The 16,593-nt window shown below is 47.9% G+C and overlaps 1 protein-coding gene across 7 annotated transcripts in view; it reads right to left on the bottom strand.

Moving 5' to 3' along the window:
• PHF6 (PHD finger protein 6) overlaps positions 1 to 16,593 on the bottom strand; it is a 467,171-nt gene that overhangs the window by 257,626 nt on the left and 192,952 nt on the right. For all 7 annotated transcript variants that reach the window (XR_013610659.1, XM_078688560.1, XM_078688565.1 and 4 more), the window contains exon 8: positions 8,258 to 8,401. Coding sequence is in view for 6 of the 7 variants with exons in the window: in XM_078688560.1 (XP_078544686.1) it covers positions 8,258 to 8,401 (144 nt within the window). In the remaining variant the exon portion in view is untranslated. The remainder of the gene's footprint in view (positions 1 to 8,257; positions 8,402 to 16,593) is intronic.

The following is a 16,593-nucleotide window of genomic DNA, read 5'->3' as shown; positions in this document are numbered from 1 at the left end:
GGAGCCGGGAAGGCTGGGTATGAACCCCCAGGTTGCTCTTGAGGGCGTGGAGTCAAAACGACGTCGACCTCTTCTTCAGGCTGGCGTACCGGAGTCGTACTACCTTCGGGCATCCGAGCTCCACCCTCACCAACCTCCTCCTCCTCACCTTCATCCTCCCGACCTGAAGGATGGGATGGGTCCGGAGATGGAGCACACTTCTGCTTCGGTGAACTCGGTGAGTTCGCATGCGATGCTTCAACCTCGACATCGTGATCCTCCGAAGCCGACGAAACTACCTTCTCAATCAGTTTCACTTGTGACTTCGGCTTGGAACCAGACTCCTTCCTCGATCGATGTCGGGATTCATGGGTTCTCTTTTTATGCTTCTTTCTAGAAGACCTCGAAGCATGGGCTGATGACGAATCCGATCGCGACCTCGATCGAGATCTCGACTTCGAACGACGAGTTCGCGATCTTGATTTTTTCTTTTCTTTTCCTCCTTTAAACTTAGCAACTAGAAGTTTTGCTTCTCTCTCCCGGAGGGCCTTTGGTGTCATCTTCTTGCAGGATTGGCAGTCCTCGACGTCGTGGTCGGAGCTCAGACACCACAAACAGCATTCATGCGGATCTGTAATGGACATTATTCTGTTACATTCTCTGCAAGCTTTAAATCCAGTCTTCTTCGAAGTCATGATGAAAACGAGAAGACAAAGATACTAGAAATTTAGATAGTAACAAAGTTACACTAAAGGCTACAGACGATCCCAGAAAACCGTTAGCGTCGACGACGCGGAAAAAAGGGAACTGATGTCATCACGCCGGCGTGGGCCTATTGTAGGCGTCGGTGACGTCAGCGGAGTCACGAGCGATGCCGTGCCTCTGTGACGTCCGAGTCCACGTCGGCGCGAAGCTACAAAAAGAATTTCCGAATGTTGCTGACGCAAGGGGATATTCACAAGGTGAGGAATCCACACGGCAGATGTATCTATCAGAAACCCTTAGCCATGCATGTCTTCTTAACATGATACTGGTGTTTATGGATCTTGCTGCAGTGTCTGCTGCGTCTAAGGCGCACTTAATGGAAGTGTTAGTTATTATTTTCCCTTCTTGTAGCAGCTGATCTGCCCTCTTTTGGTGTTCCTTAGGGAGATGTGTAATGAGTTTTTCCAACTCATCATAATGAGCTCTATCATAACGTGCAAGTAGCGCTTGAGTATTTGCTAAGCGCCAGCTGTTTGCCGCTTGGGATGCTACTCTTTTGCCAGAGGCATCTATTAACTTTGACTCTTTGTCAGGAGGAGGAGCTTCTCCTGCTGTTAGTGAGTTTGCTCTCTTACGAGCGTATGATACTACTAACGAGTCCAGAGGTATTTGTCCCTTAATAAATACTGGGTCTTTTGGGGCTGCCTTGTATTTTTTGTCAATTCTTGGGTTTAACACCCTAGCTCTCACAGGATCTTTGAAAATGTCTGATGTGTGAGTGAGGAGACCCTTAAGCATAGGTAGGGTCCCTGAAGATTTCTGTGCAGCAGGTAGTGATTCTAAAAGGAAATCTTCTATCTGAGGTTCTGCATGTAAATCTACCTTGTGGTATTTTGCTGCCCTATTAATCAGTTGTGCAAAACCCGAATTATCAGGAGGAGAGGGTTTTGAGGGATACAGGTAAGGGTCATAATCAGTATCTGACACTGCGTCCTAATCCTCCCATGGGTCTGTGTCTTCTGGGATAGTATTGTTATCATCCCTAGGAAGGTCCCCATCCCCTGTGTCACTTTCTACATCTGTTTGAGGTGTAGATGGGCGTGGTGTAGAAGGTCTAGGAATAGCTGGCAGAGTATGAGGAAGAGGAGAAGAGGGTGTGTCCATAGGCTGTGGAGAAAGGGGAGGAGTTGTATTTGTCCCCATTGTTCTCTTTTTAGGAGGAGGGACCTTGTCCTCCAACGGCTGAGTCTTCCTCTTTTTAGGTAGTTTTGTCACCACCATGCCAGTTTGTGGATCGATAAACAAAGTCTTTTGTTTTGGATCTGTTTGTTGCTCCTGTGTCGGTACCGAAGTTTTTGAGTCCGAAAGGTGCTTTTGCTTCTGCGTCTCGGTGTGATGTGTTTTCGGCACCGAGAGTTTGCTCGAGTCCGATTTTTTCGGTGTTGAGGGAGTCTTCGACGTCGAAGCATGTTTCGGTTTCGACATAGGTTTCGACTGCAAGCTCTCTTTTGTATGGAGCTTCGGTGTCGATGTCGACCGTTTTTCGGATCCGACATGGTGGGAGGCCGAATGTTTCGGTTTCGTTGCCGAGCCGGAAGGCGGGGCGTCGGAAACTTTTTTCGGTTGTCTGACCGGGCTCGAAGGCGGGGTCAACACCAATCGGGGTCGCTTTTTCGGTAAAGGGACGTCGTCACTCATGGTTTGATGAACGTCGATTTCTTCAACTTCAGACTCGTCCGCTTCAGACCCCGACCCGTCCTCCTCTTCTTCTTCCTCCTCAGGGTGTTGGACCTCGAACAGTTCTGGGATTGCATCTGACTCCATCCTCGACATCTCGTGTCTTCGGGCTCGACGGTTTCTAATCGTCGACTTGGAGGAGAAAGCCGCACAGGCTTCACAGTCCCTGGATTCGTGGTCAGGTGATAAACAGAGGTTGCACACCTCGTGTAGGTCCTTGTGTGGGAATTTAGCACCACACGTTGGACATTTTTTAAATGGAGTCCTTTCCATGGACTCCGGGCTGGACTACGTCGAATTAGGCCTCCCGGTCTCGTCGACGTAGAGTTGGAATTTTTTCTTGACGTCGAAGCGCGTCGAAATGTGGATAAAGTCGCGTTCGATCAACAATCCCGTCAAATTGGAAATGGAATACGCGCCGAAATATAACTTTTTCCTCGAAGTCGACCCGGAGCGCTTCGATCCTCATCTGAACCCGATGGCGGAAAAAAACAATCTAAGGATGGAGCCGATGCCCATGCGCACTATCACCCAAGGGAGGAGTCACCAGCCTCGTGACTACAAAAGACTTCTCCAAGAGAAAAACAAGTGCAATCATCCAAGCACAACACCAGATGGCGATCTATTAATAAATGTACCATCTGCAGGTCATATGCCTCGAACCCTCACTTACAAAGGCCACTTCATGACATCAATAGACCTCAGTGTTGCACAATTTCCTCCCCTCACTCTTTTAAGCCTTCAAAAACATGGCTGTTTTTAATTTTTATTATTTTACCAAATATTTATAAAACAATTATCCTTGACATGGTTAACTCTCTATATTTTGTTGCCCATCAACAAAAACTCCCCATTCCCCAATGAGACGGAAGATGTCAAACCCAAGGTTGCGGTCCAACTGAACCCAAGACACTAATGCTTCTGCAGCCACTAGGAAGCCCTGGACTCTTAGGTAAAACTTGCAGGCTACTTCCTGGGATTTCAGAACCATATTTAGTAGACTTTGAAGCGTTCTTGCTCTGTCATTTAGAAGAGATACAATTTTCTTGAGTGCTTGTGTAAACAAATTGGGTTACCGGTTGGGAGTGGGGGACAACCCACTCAGGCAACAACCACAATCCTGGTCGGCGTGGACCACAAAAGTCACCAAATTAACCTGTGCTTAACATTCTTGTACCTTTGCAGAAAGTAGTCAGGCTTAACTTAGAGGCAATGCGTAAAGTTTTTATGCAGCACACTAACAGCAATAAAATGAAAATGCCACAGAAGAAAATCTTAAACCAATTTACAAACATAGATTGAATGTTAATCAATAAAATGATACCAGAAAATCAAATCAGCAGAACTTGAGATATGGAATCTCAAAGTTTTTAGGTAAAAATGGCACCTAAAAGTACAAAGAGCCACTTGCAGCATTCTGGCAGTACTGGACCAGGGTGTGGGGGTAGGAGTGAGAAGTCATAAGTTAAGGCTGGCTGTGAGGGAGACAGGTTGGACCAGGGACCAGGTTAGTTTCCCTGAAAAGTTACCTTCTTAGTACGCTTGCGGACGGTCACAGCTGTTGCGCAAATTTCCGATTGGGAGTCGTGGACAGTCTTTGCTAGAGCTTCATGTTGGTGGTCACTGTGGACTGTCGTTGCAGTAGCATGAAGTGCACATCTTGCATTGCATGGGGTTGCTGTAGCGTAAAGAGCATGTCTCACCAGAGCTTCACATTAGCGGTCATTCAGGCAGCAGAGTTATCGTCAACAATGAGCCGGTTTGTGGTTTCCAAGAACACAAACTATAGGATTTCACCTTTTCTTCTTTGGAGGTGCTCAAATTAATACCAGACAAGGGTCCAATACCTGGGGGCACCTCTTGGGTATTAGAAACTCACTCCAGCAGAAGCCAGCAGGGCACAGGTAAGTCCATTTGCAGATGCGGGTAATGCAGATCAACTGCAGGGAGGCTCTTGCTATGTCCCTCTAGCTCAAACAGGAGGTCAGCCAATTGACCCTTGGAGTCACTCAGGTTAGACTGGGATAAGGTTAAACAGGTCACAACTTCCTTTCCAAACAGAAAGACAGCAGATCCTCTGACAGAAGAGCAGTACTCTGGCAGAAGAACAGTCCTTCTGTAATGTCCACAAGTCCTGGAGTGTTCTAAAGAGTGGCTCTGGAGGTCCCCTATTTATACCTGGTGCCAGCCTTTGAATGTTGGGGAGGCACTCTGTCCTACCCCCACTTCTGGTTCAGAAACATTCTTCCCTTTCTCTGTCAAATCTCCCAATGGTTGGGGTGACATTAGATTGGCGCCAGGGTCCTTTGTGTGGGCTGGACGGCTCCAACAACCCAGACGCAAGTCAGGGTATTCCTTGACTTGAGTGAGTACTACGGGAGGTTTATGAATGGGTATGGTAAACTTGTGGCACCCCTCACAGAGCTGACCTCCAAGACGCAATCAAAGAAGGTAAACTGGACAGTGAGCTGCTAAAAGGCTTTTGACACCCTAAACAAAGCAATGTGCTCAGCACCCATTCTAAAAAGCAGCAGATTATTCTAAGTAATTCCTAGTGCAGACTGATGCCACTGAACATGGGATAGTAGTGGTCCTATCCCAGACCAACAAGGATGGCCATGACTAACCTGTTGCTTTCTTGAGCAAGAGGTTGCTACCCAGAGAACAGCATTGGAGTGACATTGAGAGGGAAGCCTTTGGTGTGGTTTGGTCTCTGAAGAAGCTGAGAACATACCTGTTTGGCCCTCACTTCCTTGGACAAATGGAACACAGGGCCTTTCAGATGGCTGATGCAAATGGAAGGTGAAAACCTCAAACTGTTGAGGTGGTCCATCTTTGTAGAGGGAATGGACTTTACAGTGGAGCACTGTCTTGGGACTGACCATGCAAATGGCCTTTTCGGTTTTTCCATTTAGAAGATGAAGACTCTCTTGGGAAAGGTTTGTCTCATTAGCTTTTGTTTGGGTGTGTGTTTAGGTAAGGGCCCCTTTTTGACATTTGGCACTCCCACTTTTTGTATGGTATTTGATGCCATTTTGACTGAAGTAAACGGAGTTCCTGCTAACCAGGTCCCACTTTTGGCCGCCACAAGTGTAGCAGGGTATGCTCAGACGTGAGTCCCTTGCTCACTCTGTCACTGGATTCAAGCAAGCCGGGCTGAAGACGGCTGCAATGCCAGAAACCGGTCCTCGGAAGCTTGATTCCGGTCCAGGGAAGGCATGGCTTGGCAGTTCGGGCTGGACTGTTCCCATGAGGCACAGGGTCAGACTGATTTGCATATAGCCATGTCTGAACTGGGGTGGCAGAGTGGGTTAAAGAACGGTGATGGATTAAACCCAGATCTTTTGACTGGGTGTGAGTGCTTGATTGGTTCAGATGCTCCGTCCATTACCACCCCCTTTTGTACCAACCAGGTCCCCAGTGGCAGTGCTCGTTCCCTAAAACAAGATAACTGTTCAATTGTTCTCCAACTAGAAAGACCTTCAGCACCACTCTAAGTCCCCAGTAAATGGTACTCTGGTACCTAGGACATGGGTACTAAAGAGGGTTCCAAAGTGCTTCAGCATGTATTGTTCCACCCTAAGGGACCCACCACCAGGCTCATGTAGACTGCCATTGTAGGCTGTGTGAAATTGTGTAAACAAGTGTGAAAACATGACATGATACACACACTGTGTGCTATGCCCACAGACACTGCATGCAATATATGTAAGTCACCCCGACACAAAGCCTTAAAGCCCTAAGGCAGGGTGCATTATATTACATGTGAGAACATAGCTGCCTGATCAGATATGACCCTGTGCAGTCTAGTTCAATTGCTAGATAGTGCATTCCATCATCTTGATTTTGGTGGGTTTAGGACCAATGGGACAGGGTTATGCCTCTCCCCACAGGAACTGGTCATATAGGGGATGCTGTGACCCTAAGGATAAGTAACCCATTGGCTACTACCCTTCACTACCCTTAAGTCCCCTCATCAAGCATTTAGATGGCCCCCTGACACCAGGAACTGAGATTTGCCTGACTAAAGAAAAAGGACAAAGAGCTAAAGAAGTGAGAACTGTGCGCTACCTGTGGACTTTAGCACCAAACCCTGCCTGCCAACCCCTGTCCCGACAAACAGACTCGCCCTGCCACTGTGCATCCTCCAAAAACCTAGGAGGGCTGCCAGCACTTCACCAACCAGCCAGCAACTCCCTTGAAGTGGAAAGGCCACTTTTCTTCAATCTGCAGGCACTGACCACAATGTCCGTTACAGCGATCTGCTGACCACCGACGCAGCATACACCCAGGAAGAGGTCACTGTGCTCCAGGAAGTCAGATCCGTCCCCCACGAGTTTAGAGACAACAGAACCTCCAGGAGCCGCACAGCACCGTTACTTGTGACACTGGAGCATTTTTCGCAACCAAGGCTTGTAGTATGTCTGGTCAGACACCACTGCCGCAAAGACCGACCTGCCTGCCGGGGGACAATGGAACCGATGAGTCAGACCCCGAGAGTGGGCCTATTGACTTTTTTCCTCCCCCTTTGTTGGTCTGACAAAGAGCCATGAGCACCTTTGACTCAAGGGACCAGACAGCCAAAACCCTCTATGCCTGAGCTCCCCGGCCGGAGTCGATGAATAGCGACACTGCCCCCCCCCCCCTGCTCCCAAGACCCTCACGAACTGAGCCACCACTCCCACCGCTCCCCCTCTCCCCCCCAACATTGGGAGCTCCCAGACTTGGCCCCCTCTGCAGCCTGTTTTTAGGTGCCCCGCGCTCCTTGCTAATGGTGCAGTGTGCAAGGCTACCAACCAATCCAGCACCTCTGCACCCTGACACTACAGGGCAGGTAAACCCGAACTGCTGGTGATTCTTGGGCCCTAGACTCCCCCCTACTCGCAAGTCCAAAAGGGGACCCCTGAAATAAGATTGCGAGTATCTGTATGCAGTATGTGTTTCTTTCTCCATAGGAAAGCATTACCATGTAAAGACGCATTTGTGTGACATTTTTGCTTTACTGTAAAAGTTGATAACTAAAAAAGTACTTACCCGATTACAAAGTTCTTTGTGTTGAAAATTGTATGAAAATATCTGCGATTTTTCTAAATTGGACTAGAGTTTCTTCTTTAATTGACTCAGTTTGTTCAACAAATGCTTAACATTACGCCTCTAATAAGCCTAAACTACTCGCCCACACAACCACAAAAGAGAGCAATTGGAATTATGAACTTAAGCCCTGTACGTCAATAAGGGTTGTCTGGAATTTCTACATAGTGTACCTAATTTTGGTACACTACAAACAAATCCAGCTTCCTACAACCACCAAGGGCATGAAATAGTACAAGACAAGAATGTTTTGTGATCCCATCCCAGGGCCTTTTGGTCTACCTCTAAGATTTTAACTAACAATGTCTGCTGGAAATAATGGATACTGATCATGCAATAGCTACTGAGCATAATCCATCAACAGTAGCATCAGATAAAAATCTTAATATCAATTCATTTAGGCTATTAATTCAGTACTGTCTTACACTTTGTGCATTATATCAAAAAGCCCCTTTGTGCCTTGTCTCCAGGCTGAACAGGTTCCGACAAACACCTATGATGTTAAGGGCATATTAGAGAATGCAACCCAAAAACATATATATCTGGACAATAATAATACACACCCATGGCATTAACATCAATGAAATAATTTGAGACTTTGATACTTTAAAAGGGACCTCTGCGGTAATAGGACTAAACTAATGTATGAGACTAGTTTAAAGTACCACCACAACTCATTTTCATGTAAGGACTAGACAATATTGGCTAAATATACTCAATGCTGGAGGGAAACAACTTGCCTTACCATGCACTTGTAATGGGCTGCTGCTTTTTTTGCATTAAATATGTGGAGCTTGCCCCGGACTTCATTTTCCTCTTCGCCTGCATGACAGAATCCACATTTCTGGCGGACATCACTGGGGCTTACTCTGAGTGGAGACCGGTCTCTCTAAATACATATATATATATACATATTTTAAAAAAAGCATTGCAAGGTTCAAGTACCAAACAATATGCAGTTAAATAAAAACATACAGTGTGCAGAATGTCAAGATAAATATTCATCTATACTACAAACAAACATACAAAACTACTAGGAAGCCAATAGGTTTTGCCTATTCAAGATCTGTGGCAATGCAGTCTCCCTCAAAGAAGTAGAGGTTCAGGGATGGATGGATGGATGGAAGTGTGTGAGTGTGACATATACAATAATAAATCCTTGCAAACACGTCCTGCATGAGTAGACATGTACATGAGCACTTAAAGTGTCTGCAACAAGTGTGTGCATGTTGTTTGAGACACACGCACTTCATGATTCATTCACAGTTGGAGATACAAGCAGCTCAGCAAGGCTCGGAGAGCTCAAGATCTGTACAAACCCGTCTGTCTTTCTACTGAACATGGAAAATGCCTCAACCCCAACTGTCCCCACAAACAGTGGGTCCCAAAATCCAAGAGCTTGGTTTTCTTGCAGGCAAGTCTTACAATGAGCCCTCTGTCACCTGGAGATCGCAGAGGAACTGGTTTTAAATTCCACTTCCTCCCTCCCGATAGATTAGAAGACCGTGCATGTAATGATCAGAGAGATAGGTGCTGCGCCCATGAGCTGTGCAAACACAGATAGGCGCTTCACACTTGGACTGCTGCCGTGTGGGGAACGGGCAGGAAGTGAGGGTTAAGGGAGGTTGGACAAGGGATTCAGAGAGGCGAGTGCATATGAAAGGCCCATTGGGCTGGGGAAGGCAGTAACAAACATAATATCAGGAATATCCCATTTGCTTTTATCACTCCAGAAATGCAACACTCAAGCAGACCAGTTCACGGGGCTGTCATGCAGGACATAGAGTACTTCTGCATACACTGTGCTTGGTAATGCACACTGTACTTTAGTCAGAAACATCACATTATAAGCAGTGCCATGGTGTACATGAATGGGCAGCGCAATGCCATGGTGGTGGGCTCAATACTGCTCTGGCTGTGACACACTAAGGTGTTTTTCACGTCCCTGCAATGCTTCCCTGAAATATCCATAGGGAGAACTGTAGCGGCAGCAGTGTGTGCTCGGTACTTCTTCCGTACTACCAGTGCTTTGCCCTAGCCACTATGCTGCCAATGTGCCTGATGCTCTCTGCCCTGCCATATAGGTCCAGGTGGTGCTGTGCCGACCTGTGGTCTTAAGCATGGGTGAGGGCGTGGAGCAGGCTCCGTTAGCTCGGAAGAGGTCTGTGCAGGAGGGAGAGTGAGTGACCCAAGAGCAGCTACTAGACCCGCCTCGCAGCACTCCTCCTCAAAACTCTGTCACAGTTCGAAGGACAGCATTGTGCATACCAAATGTGCCTCAGACTGGCTGGGCAGCCCCAGGAAGCACGCACTGCAGGAATGTATCCACCCTTGCAGGTCCTACTGCAGACCAGGCAAGCAGGCACTGAAAGTAAGGTGTCAGGATCTGGCAGCTTTCTTTGGAGGGCAAGGGAAAACAATGAGAGCAAACACAAGCCGGAGGTGGGTGTGGGACAGAAAGAGACAGAGGCAGACTCAGCCTCACATACGCTGAGACATAGCACCGAGGACAATCAATGGGGCACAAACCACACAAGGAAGGAAGCACCAACAACGGACAGTGGGAGGAGGGCAGGGCGACAAGCAACGCAGGGGAGGGGAAACAGCAGACACATGCACTCTTCTAGAGTATATATGAAGGAGAGGGACTGCAGTGGAGTAAAAAAAAAAAACATTGGAGTACATGTTAGAGCCTGCGGCCTTTGGAAGGACAATGGCTGCAGGACGCAGTACTTGGTCCAAGCTCAGTGGAATGGATGAAAACTGAAGCCTTGGAAGTAGCCAGAGGTGAGGAGGAGGCACAGACAAAGAGGAAGCAAGGAAACTAGAGTGAAGTGGAACCCAACAAATGGTTAGTAATGGCTGGGCTTTAATCCCTTTTTTAAGTTTATTTTTTTTTCTTTACAAGAGATTTCGCAAGCACAGCGCAAGTGGTGTGCAGGTGAAGCTTAAACGCTGAGGGCTCTTTTGGGATTCAAACGATGGAGTCTCTCTTCCTCTATTGAGGGGAAGAGGCAGGGCAAAGAAAGCCCGGATGGAGATACCTTGTCCAACATGAAAAGGCATCTCTACTACTACTAGCAGTAAGAATGCAGCTCGAGAACTCAGCAACAGCATATCTTGGAAAAAGGCTAAATAAAGCAGCGGAACCAAACGTTTCCGCAACTCCCTTATGCGACAAGCTGCACTTATCACTACCAAAAAAAAAAAATTTTCAGGCTCAAACGGTGTAGTGGGCAACTGCATTGGCTCAAAAGTGGTGCACATTAAAAATTTGAGAACCAGATTCAAGTAATACTGTGGCATCACTAAGGACTTTGGGAGGAACATATGATTTAAATCTTTAAGAAGCCTCAATACAACAAGTGGTTTGAACAGAGAAAGCTGAACCGGCAACTGTAAAAAAAAAAAGCCAAAAGAGCAGACAAATGGCCTTTAACACTGCAAGTCGTTGCTAGGCCTACAATAAAACAAATAATAAAGTGTTTGACAGTTTGGCAGATTAAAGGTCGAAGCCACAACCCTGTCCCCGTGGCGGGTGTACACCGACTTTTGTAGAAGGGAGCCTACCTTCCAATATTACATTAATTACACCAAGAGGAAGATCAAATGGAATCTACTGCCACAGTTCAAACTCCATGCATGGAGGTGTAGGTAGTACAGACCTGGGTGCTAGACCCTGCTCTGCTACGGAGACAGAAGACCCCCTTAGCGACAGCTTGGTTAGAGGATGGATGGCAAGGCCTACAGCTCTAACGCTACAACAAAAACTGGACCAATGCTATTATCCTGAACCGGTCCTGCTGCAGAAAGGCATTCAGATGGCAGAGGTCTAAGAAAGAACAGAGGCCTCAGTCCTTTCTTGACATAAGGAAGTAGCAGGACTAACACCTTGTTCCTACTTCCAAGTCTGGAATTCTCTCAATCCTTTGTTGAAGAGGGAGTGCACCTCCTGCTGCAAAACAGACAAGCAGTCCTCAATCAGCCACCTGATAGAGGTGGAAAGTGTGGCAGAGAACAAAGAAATGGGAGGGCATAGAACAGTTGAATAATTAGGAGGGCACATCTGTTGGATATATTAGCTTGCTACCCTTGTGGAAAAATGGCAAATTCTGACTTCTACGGGGTGGCTGTGTACCCAAAAGGACACCCTAAAGTGGTTTAAAGTTGCGAGTAGTGGAGGGGTGGGGGCACTGAGCTGCACGTTTCCCTGGTGGCCTAGGAGTGGTCTCTGGGAGCCATGACCCCAAAAGCACTTAGAAGGGTTGATGTGCAAGTGAACGGATCTGGCTTGGATGGTACTGGAAGCCCCTGGTGGATCCCTGAAACTCTTTGAATCACTCTAGGGTTGAATCTGCTTTCTCACTAGAGATGCACGTGCTATTAAATGGTAGTCATTAAGGATATCTAAACATCCCCAAAGAAACCCCTGGACCTCATCCAAGGGTGGTACCAAAGCTCTACAGCCTGGCCCAAGTCGTGTCCAGGCAGATTGCTAAGGACATTTAGCTGCATCCCTTCCACCCTGTATACTTTGGACTAAAGACACTTGCATATCTTCTGGGGCAATCTGTAAGACCTGACCGACCATGTCCCATAAAGGATGGCTGTTGTTGCTAAGAAGGCAGCTGGCATTCACAGATTATAAGGCAAAGTTGACAGAAGGAAACATGTGTTTGCCAAAGGCTTCCATCTATTTTGATCCACTGTCAGGTGGGGTTGTAGGGAAGGGGTTAAGTTTAACTCTACCGTGGAAGCCTGAACCACCAACCTCTTCAGCATAAGATGAAGCCTGAAAAATTCAGGGTCTATTGTAGCTGATCAGTGGCGACCAGGGCGGTCAGATCATGACAATAGGGAAGTGCCCCTTTTTGACATGGTCAACCCCACTTTATGCCTGGTATCTGATGTAAATTTGACAGAAGTGCACTGAGTTCCAACTATCCAGGTTCCCAGTGCCAGATCTTTCTCCCTAAAACTGTACCATTGGTTGCCCAATTGACAATACCTTTAGCCTCCCTCGTAAGTGGTACCCCTGCTGGCCTCTGCCGCTTTTGATATGCAACCCAAGGCTTCCCTAGACAGGGGAAATGCCACCCCTTGCCCCCTGGCCCATTTGGCATCAGGACAGGCAGGAAAATGAGTTAGAGTACAAGTTTGGGGGAGTTGGAGGAGTAAACAACCTAGGTCGTCCTCCTGGTACGTAGTTTCAAAAGAAAACCCAAGGTGTTGGGTTTAGAGACCTAGCTTAAAGACTGATGGTTACATAGGAGCACTTGTAGTTAGACTATGTGTAGTGCAAGTTGTGGGGGAGTGGTGGAAAGTGATTAAAACTACCTTGCTAGTGGGCCTTAACAAATGTAATTCTAGCTCCTAGGTTGGTATGTCTAAAAAGGGGGTTGCACTGAGGAACCTACCTATAATGAGTTGGACCACAGTGTGAGATCAACATGTTTCGAGCTACCCCAAGCTGTTCCTCAGGACCACACAGGGACCAGCCCTGTGTTTGCCACTCCTAACGTTCCTAAATAGGAAATAAACAATTTTGAAGTATAGAAAAATAATGAATAAAGTGAACGCTGCTACTAATAAAGCATGCGCTGATGATACATACGTTCCTAATGTCACATTGTATACCTGAAATGGTAAAATAAAAATTGCGTTAGAAAGCAAAAGCCCCCCTCACTCTTGAGAGAGGTTGGTATTAATCTATGTCCACTGTTGTTGTGCTCCATAATGGCGCGTGCAGTCTTTCCAGACATCGTGCCTAGAAATATTAAAAAACATGCTTGGTAGTCTTCACAGGTAAGCGGGATTGTGCCTAAATGGAATCAGAGGCATGCTTATCTGACGCGCAGTGTACGTGTCTATTAAACTAACATCAACATTCAATCACCACATTTAGCAGAGTAAAATCGATAACACGCTCCATGTATACACAAGGTTAAGTAATTTGTTATTTTTTAGTCGGAGAATTCTTGCTCCATGGACTCGGGGGGGGGGGGGGGGGGGGGGGATTGGTGTCTCCCTATGAAGTAATCCTGCCAAAAATGAGATGTAATCAATGTTAGCATTCCAGGTAGGTATATAGGTTTTTTGCGACCTCCCGCGGTCATCGGCGCCATGTAAGGAAATAAGTTTAGAGTATTTAGCCAGATCGAGTGCAGAAAATTACGTCAATAGATTCATCACCATTGGAGTATTGTAATTAATTGCTGTACCTGTGGAAATACGGGCACTTACTTCATTTGAAGGGGCGCCACGTAGGAAAATTAGTTAGCCAGGAGGCATTTATTTGTTTGTTAAGCTTGTAGAGCGCGACAGCTACCCAAAAAGGGTTTCCCGGCGCTAGATAAGGCAGTGTGCTTGAGGACCGAAGTTGCCAAAGTACTGGAAACTTTATTGATTGAACAGCCAGGTCTTGATGGCTCTGCGAAATCGGACATAGCTGGTTTCTGTCCGGATGTTCAAGGGGAGAGAATTCCATAGCTTAGGGCCTAGAAGAGAGAAGGACCTACCACCCATTTTAGAGAGTCTGAATTTAGGCACGCTGAAATAACCTTGGGATGAAGATAGGAGGCAGCGTGTAGGAACGTAGGTGTGAACAAGGGATTGCAGGTAGCGAGGGGCAGTACCCCATTTTATTTTATACATGTAGCTCAGGGTTTTAAACTTGACTCGACTCACCACCCTGAGCCAATGTAAGTCACAGAGGTGTCCGGAAATGTGATCAGTACTGCGACATTTACATAGCAGTCTCGCAGCAGCATTTTGTACTAGCTGTAAACGTCTTGTTACTGCCTTGGTTGCCCCTAGAGGGGCATGTCCCCCTCTCAGGCTAGTACCAGCCCTAAGGTGGGCTACCTGATGTGGACACAACTTTTAGAATCCCACCATCTTAGTTTTAGCTGATTTAGTCTCTTGGGGGGGGAGTTATACCCACAGGAAGTGGCTTTATAGAGGGTGGAGACATCCTAAAGGTAAGTAGACCATTGGCTACTACCGGTCACTCCCCTTGTGTCACGGGGCGGGTCTCCAGGGTGTTGACTCCGACGTAGACCCCGAGGCGGGCATGGACTGGTGGTCGGCTGTTCCCCCCCCTCACTCCCCTTTCTGTTTCCATACTGCAGTCTACCTCCTGGCCGGAGGCATGGTCCCTGAGTGACGCTAGCGCCCAGTGGAGAAACTGGGAAGAAGACCCTGCAGCATGCGGCTCCTTTAAGTTTGACAGCGAGGAGAACGAGCCTCCGCCCCCCTGGTGCGCCACAGAATCAAAAGGAGACGCGACCCGGAAGACGACGGACGGCGTTTCCCGAGGAGAAGGCGTGAGAGACCTGAATGTGGAGAGCGAGACGAAAGAAGACGGAGAAGCAAGTTGGACGAGCCCAGCAGCTGACGACAAGCCAGGAGGCCACCGGTTCTGCGAAGCGCCCCGCCACGGTCCCACGGGAGGAACGTGGCTCACAAAGGTACGGGGCAAAGTGGCGGGCTGGGTCTCTCGAAGTGGCAGTTCGTATGTGTGAATAGACCCGTGTACATAATCTCCAGTCTCCAGAACCTCCCCCATCCCTCACGCGCACTTACAGCACAGGAGCGGATGGTGTTACGACTGCACAAAAGCACTAGGTGTCCTTCACTCCCCTGGCCCCTGTATTGAAGTGGGACGAACAATGGACTAAAACCCCTTTTCTTGTTGTTTTCTCTTCGCCTCCCTGCACCGAGAGAGAGAGAGGGAGAGACCCCAACCTCTACGTGACCCCGAGAACTTGAGGACTGGCGGGCTCCCACAGCTGGAGGGACCGAAACACCCTGGACCGGCCGGTGTTCCCAAGAGGGGTCAAAACGGAACCGGACGAGTTTACCCGACTGCGGGTATCAAGTAGAAGGCGTAAAGCCTATCTCAAAATAAAACCTTCATTGAAATCCCTATTTCAGGTGTCTGACTCAGTCCCTTCCACCCCTACACCTACCGAACCCCTAACACCTTGACACCCCAAAATTGAGTATTTAGGTGGCACCCCTGACACTCGGAAAAAGGTTAGACGGACCAATAAGACGAGGACACAGAGAAGTGCAAGAAAAGGCGAGAACTGAAGAGCACTGTTGACTTTTGGCGCCAAACCCTGCCTGCCGCACTAAGTCTTGACAATCGCAACCCAGCGACTCATCCTGCAACTGAACTGCTGCCGCCAAGAATCCCTGTGGCTGCCAGCACTTCACAGATTACCAGCAAATCTCCCTTGCGGTAGAGAAGCTACTCCCCTGCGGCCGCAGGTTCCGAAATGTAAAGTCCGGCCTACCGAGCTACCACTCCCCAGCCAGACGCAGCAGCTCCACAGGAAGAGGACCTTGTACTCCTGAAGGTAAGATCTGCCCCCCCCCCCCACCAAATGAGAGAACACCAGGATTAACCAGAGCTGCACAGGACCAATAACTGGGGCACCTGACCCCTTGCAGCAAGCCAAGATTGTGAGAGTGCAGTCAGGACTCCAACTACTATAAGACAAAGCAGCTGTCGAGGGATATCAGCACCACAGATACCCACTTCCAGAGGGGTCCAGCTGTCCTGATTATCCACCAACCGGTGAGACCTACGCCCACAAGGCTCTAGGCTGCACAGAGCCCAGCAGACCTTTCTACTTTGCACCTGCGCGCCCCAGCCTGGGTACCAACGAATCTGCTGTGCCCCCCTTGTCCCCAAGACCTTTGTGACCCGAGCCTCCCATTGGGAGCTCCCGGACTAGTACCAATGTACCCCACTGCAGCCTGTTTTCAGGTGGACACCCTTCTTTCTATCGACATAGCGTGCACAGCTACCAACCCAACCAGCACTTCTGCACCCAGATGCCCGAGTGCAGGCAAGGAGTAACTGCTGGTGGTACTTTGGACCATTGTGCATAAAGGCACATTTAAGTAACTGGTTAACTTACCTGCACAATTCAATATTTTAAAAAGTACTTACTTGATAAAGAAGTTCTTGGAATTAAAATGTATAAAAAATACAACATTTTTCTAAATTGGTCTTGTATTTATTCTGGAGTGTGTGTCTCAATTATTGTCTCTGTGATTACAACAAAGGCT

The sequence above is a fragment of the Lissotriton helveticus genome, chromosome 4_1 (genome assembly GCF_964261635.1).
Source record: "Lissotriton helveticus chromosome 4_1, aLisHel1.1, whole genome shotgun sequence".
Taxonomy (NCBI): Eukaryota; Metazoa; Chordata; class Amphibia; order Caudata; family Salamandridae; genus Lissotriton; species Lissotriton helveticus.
The sequence above is the reverse complement of the archived record's forward strand: the minus strand, read 5'-3'. Positions and strand labels throughout refer to the sequence as shown.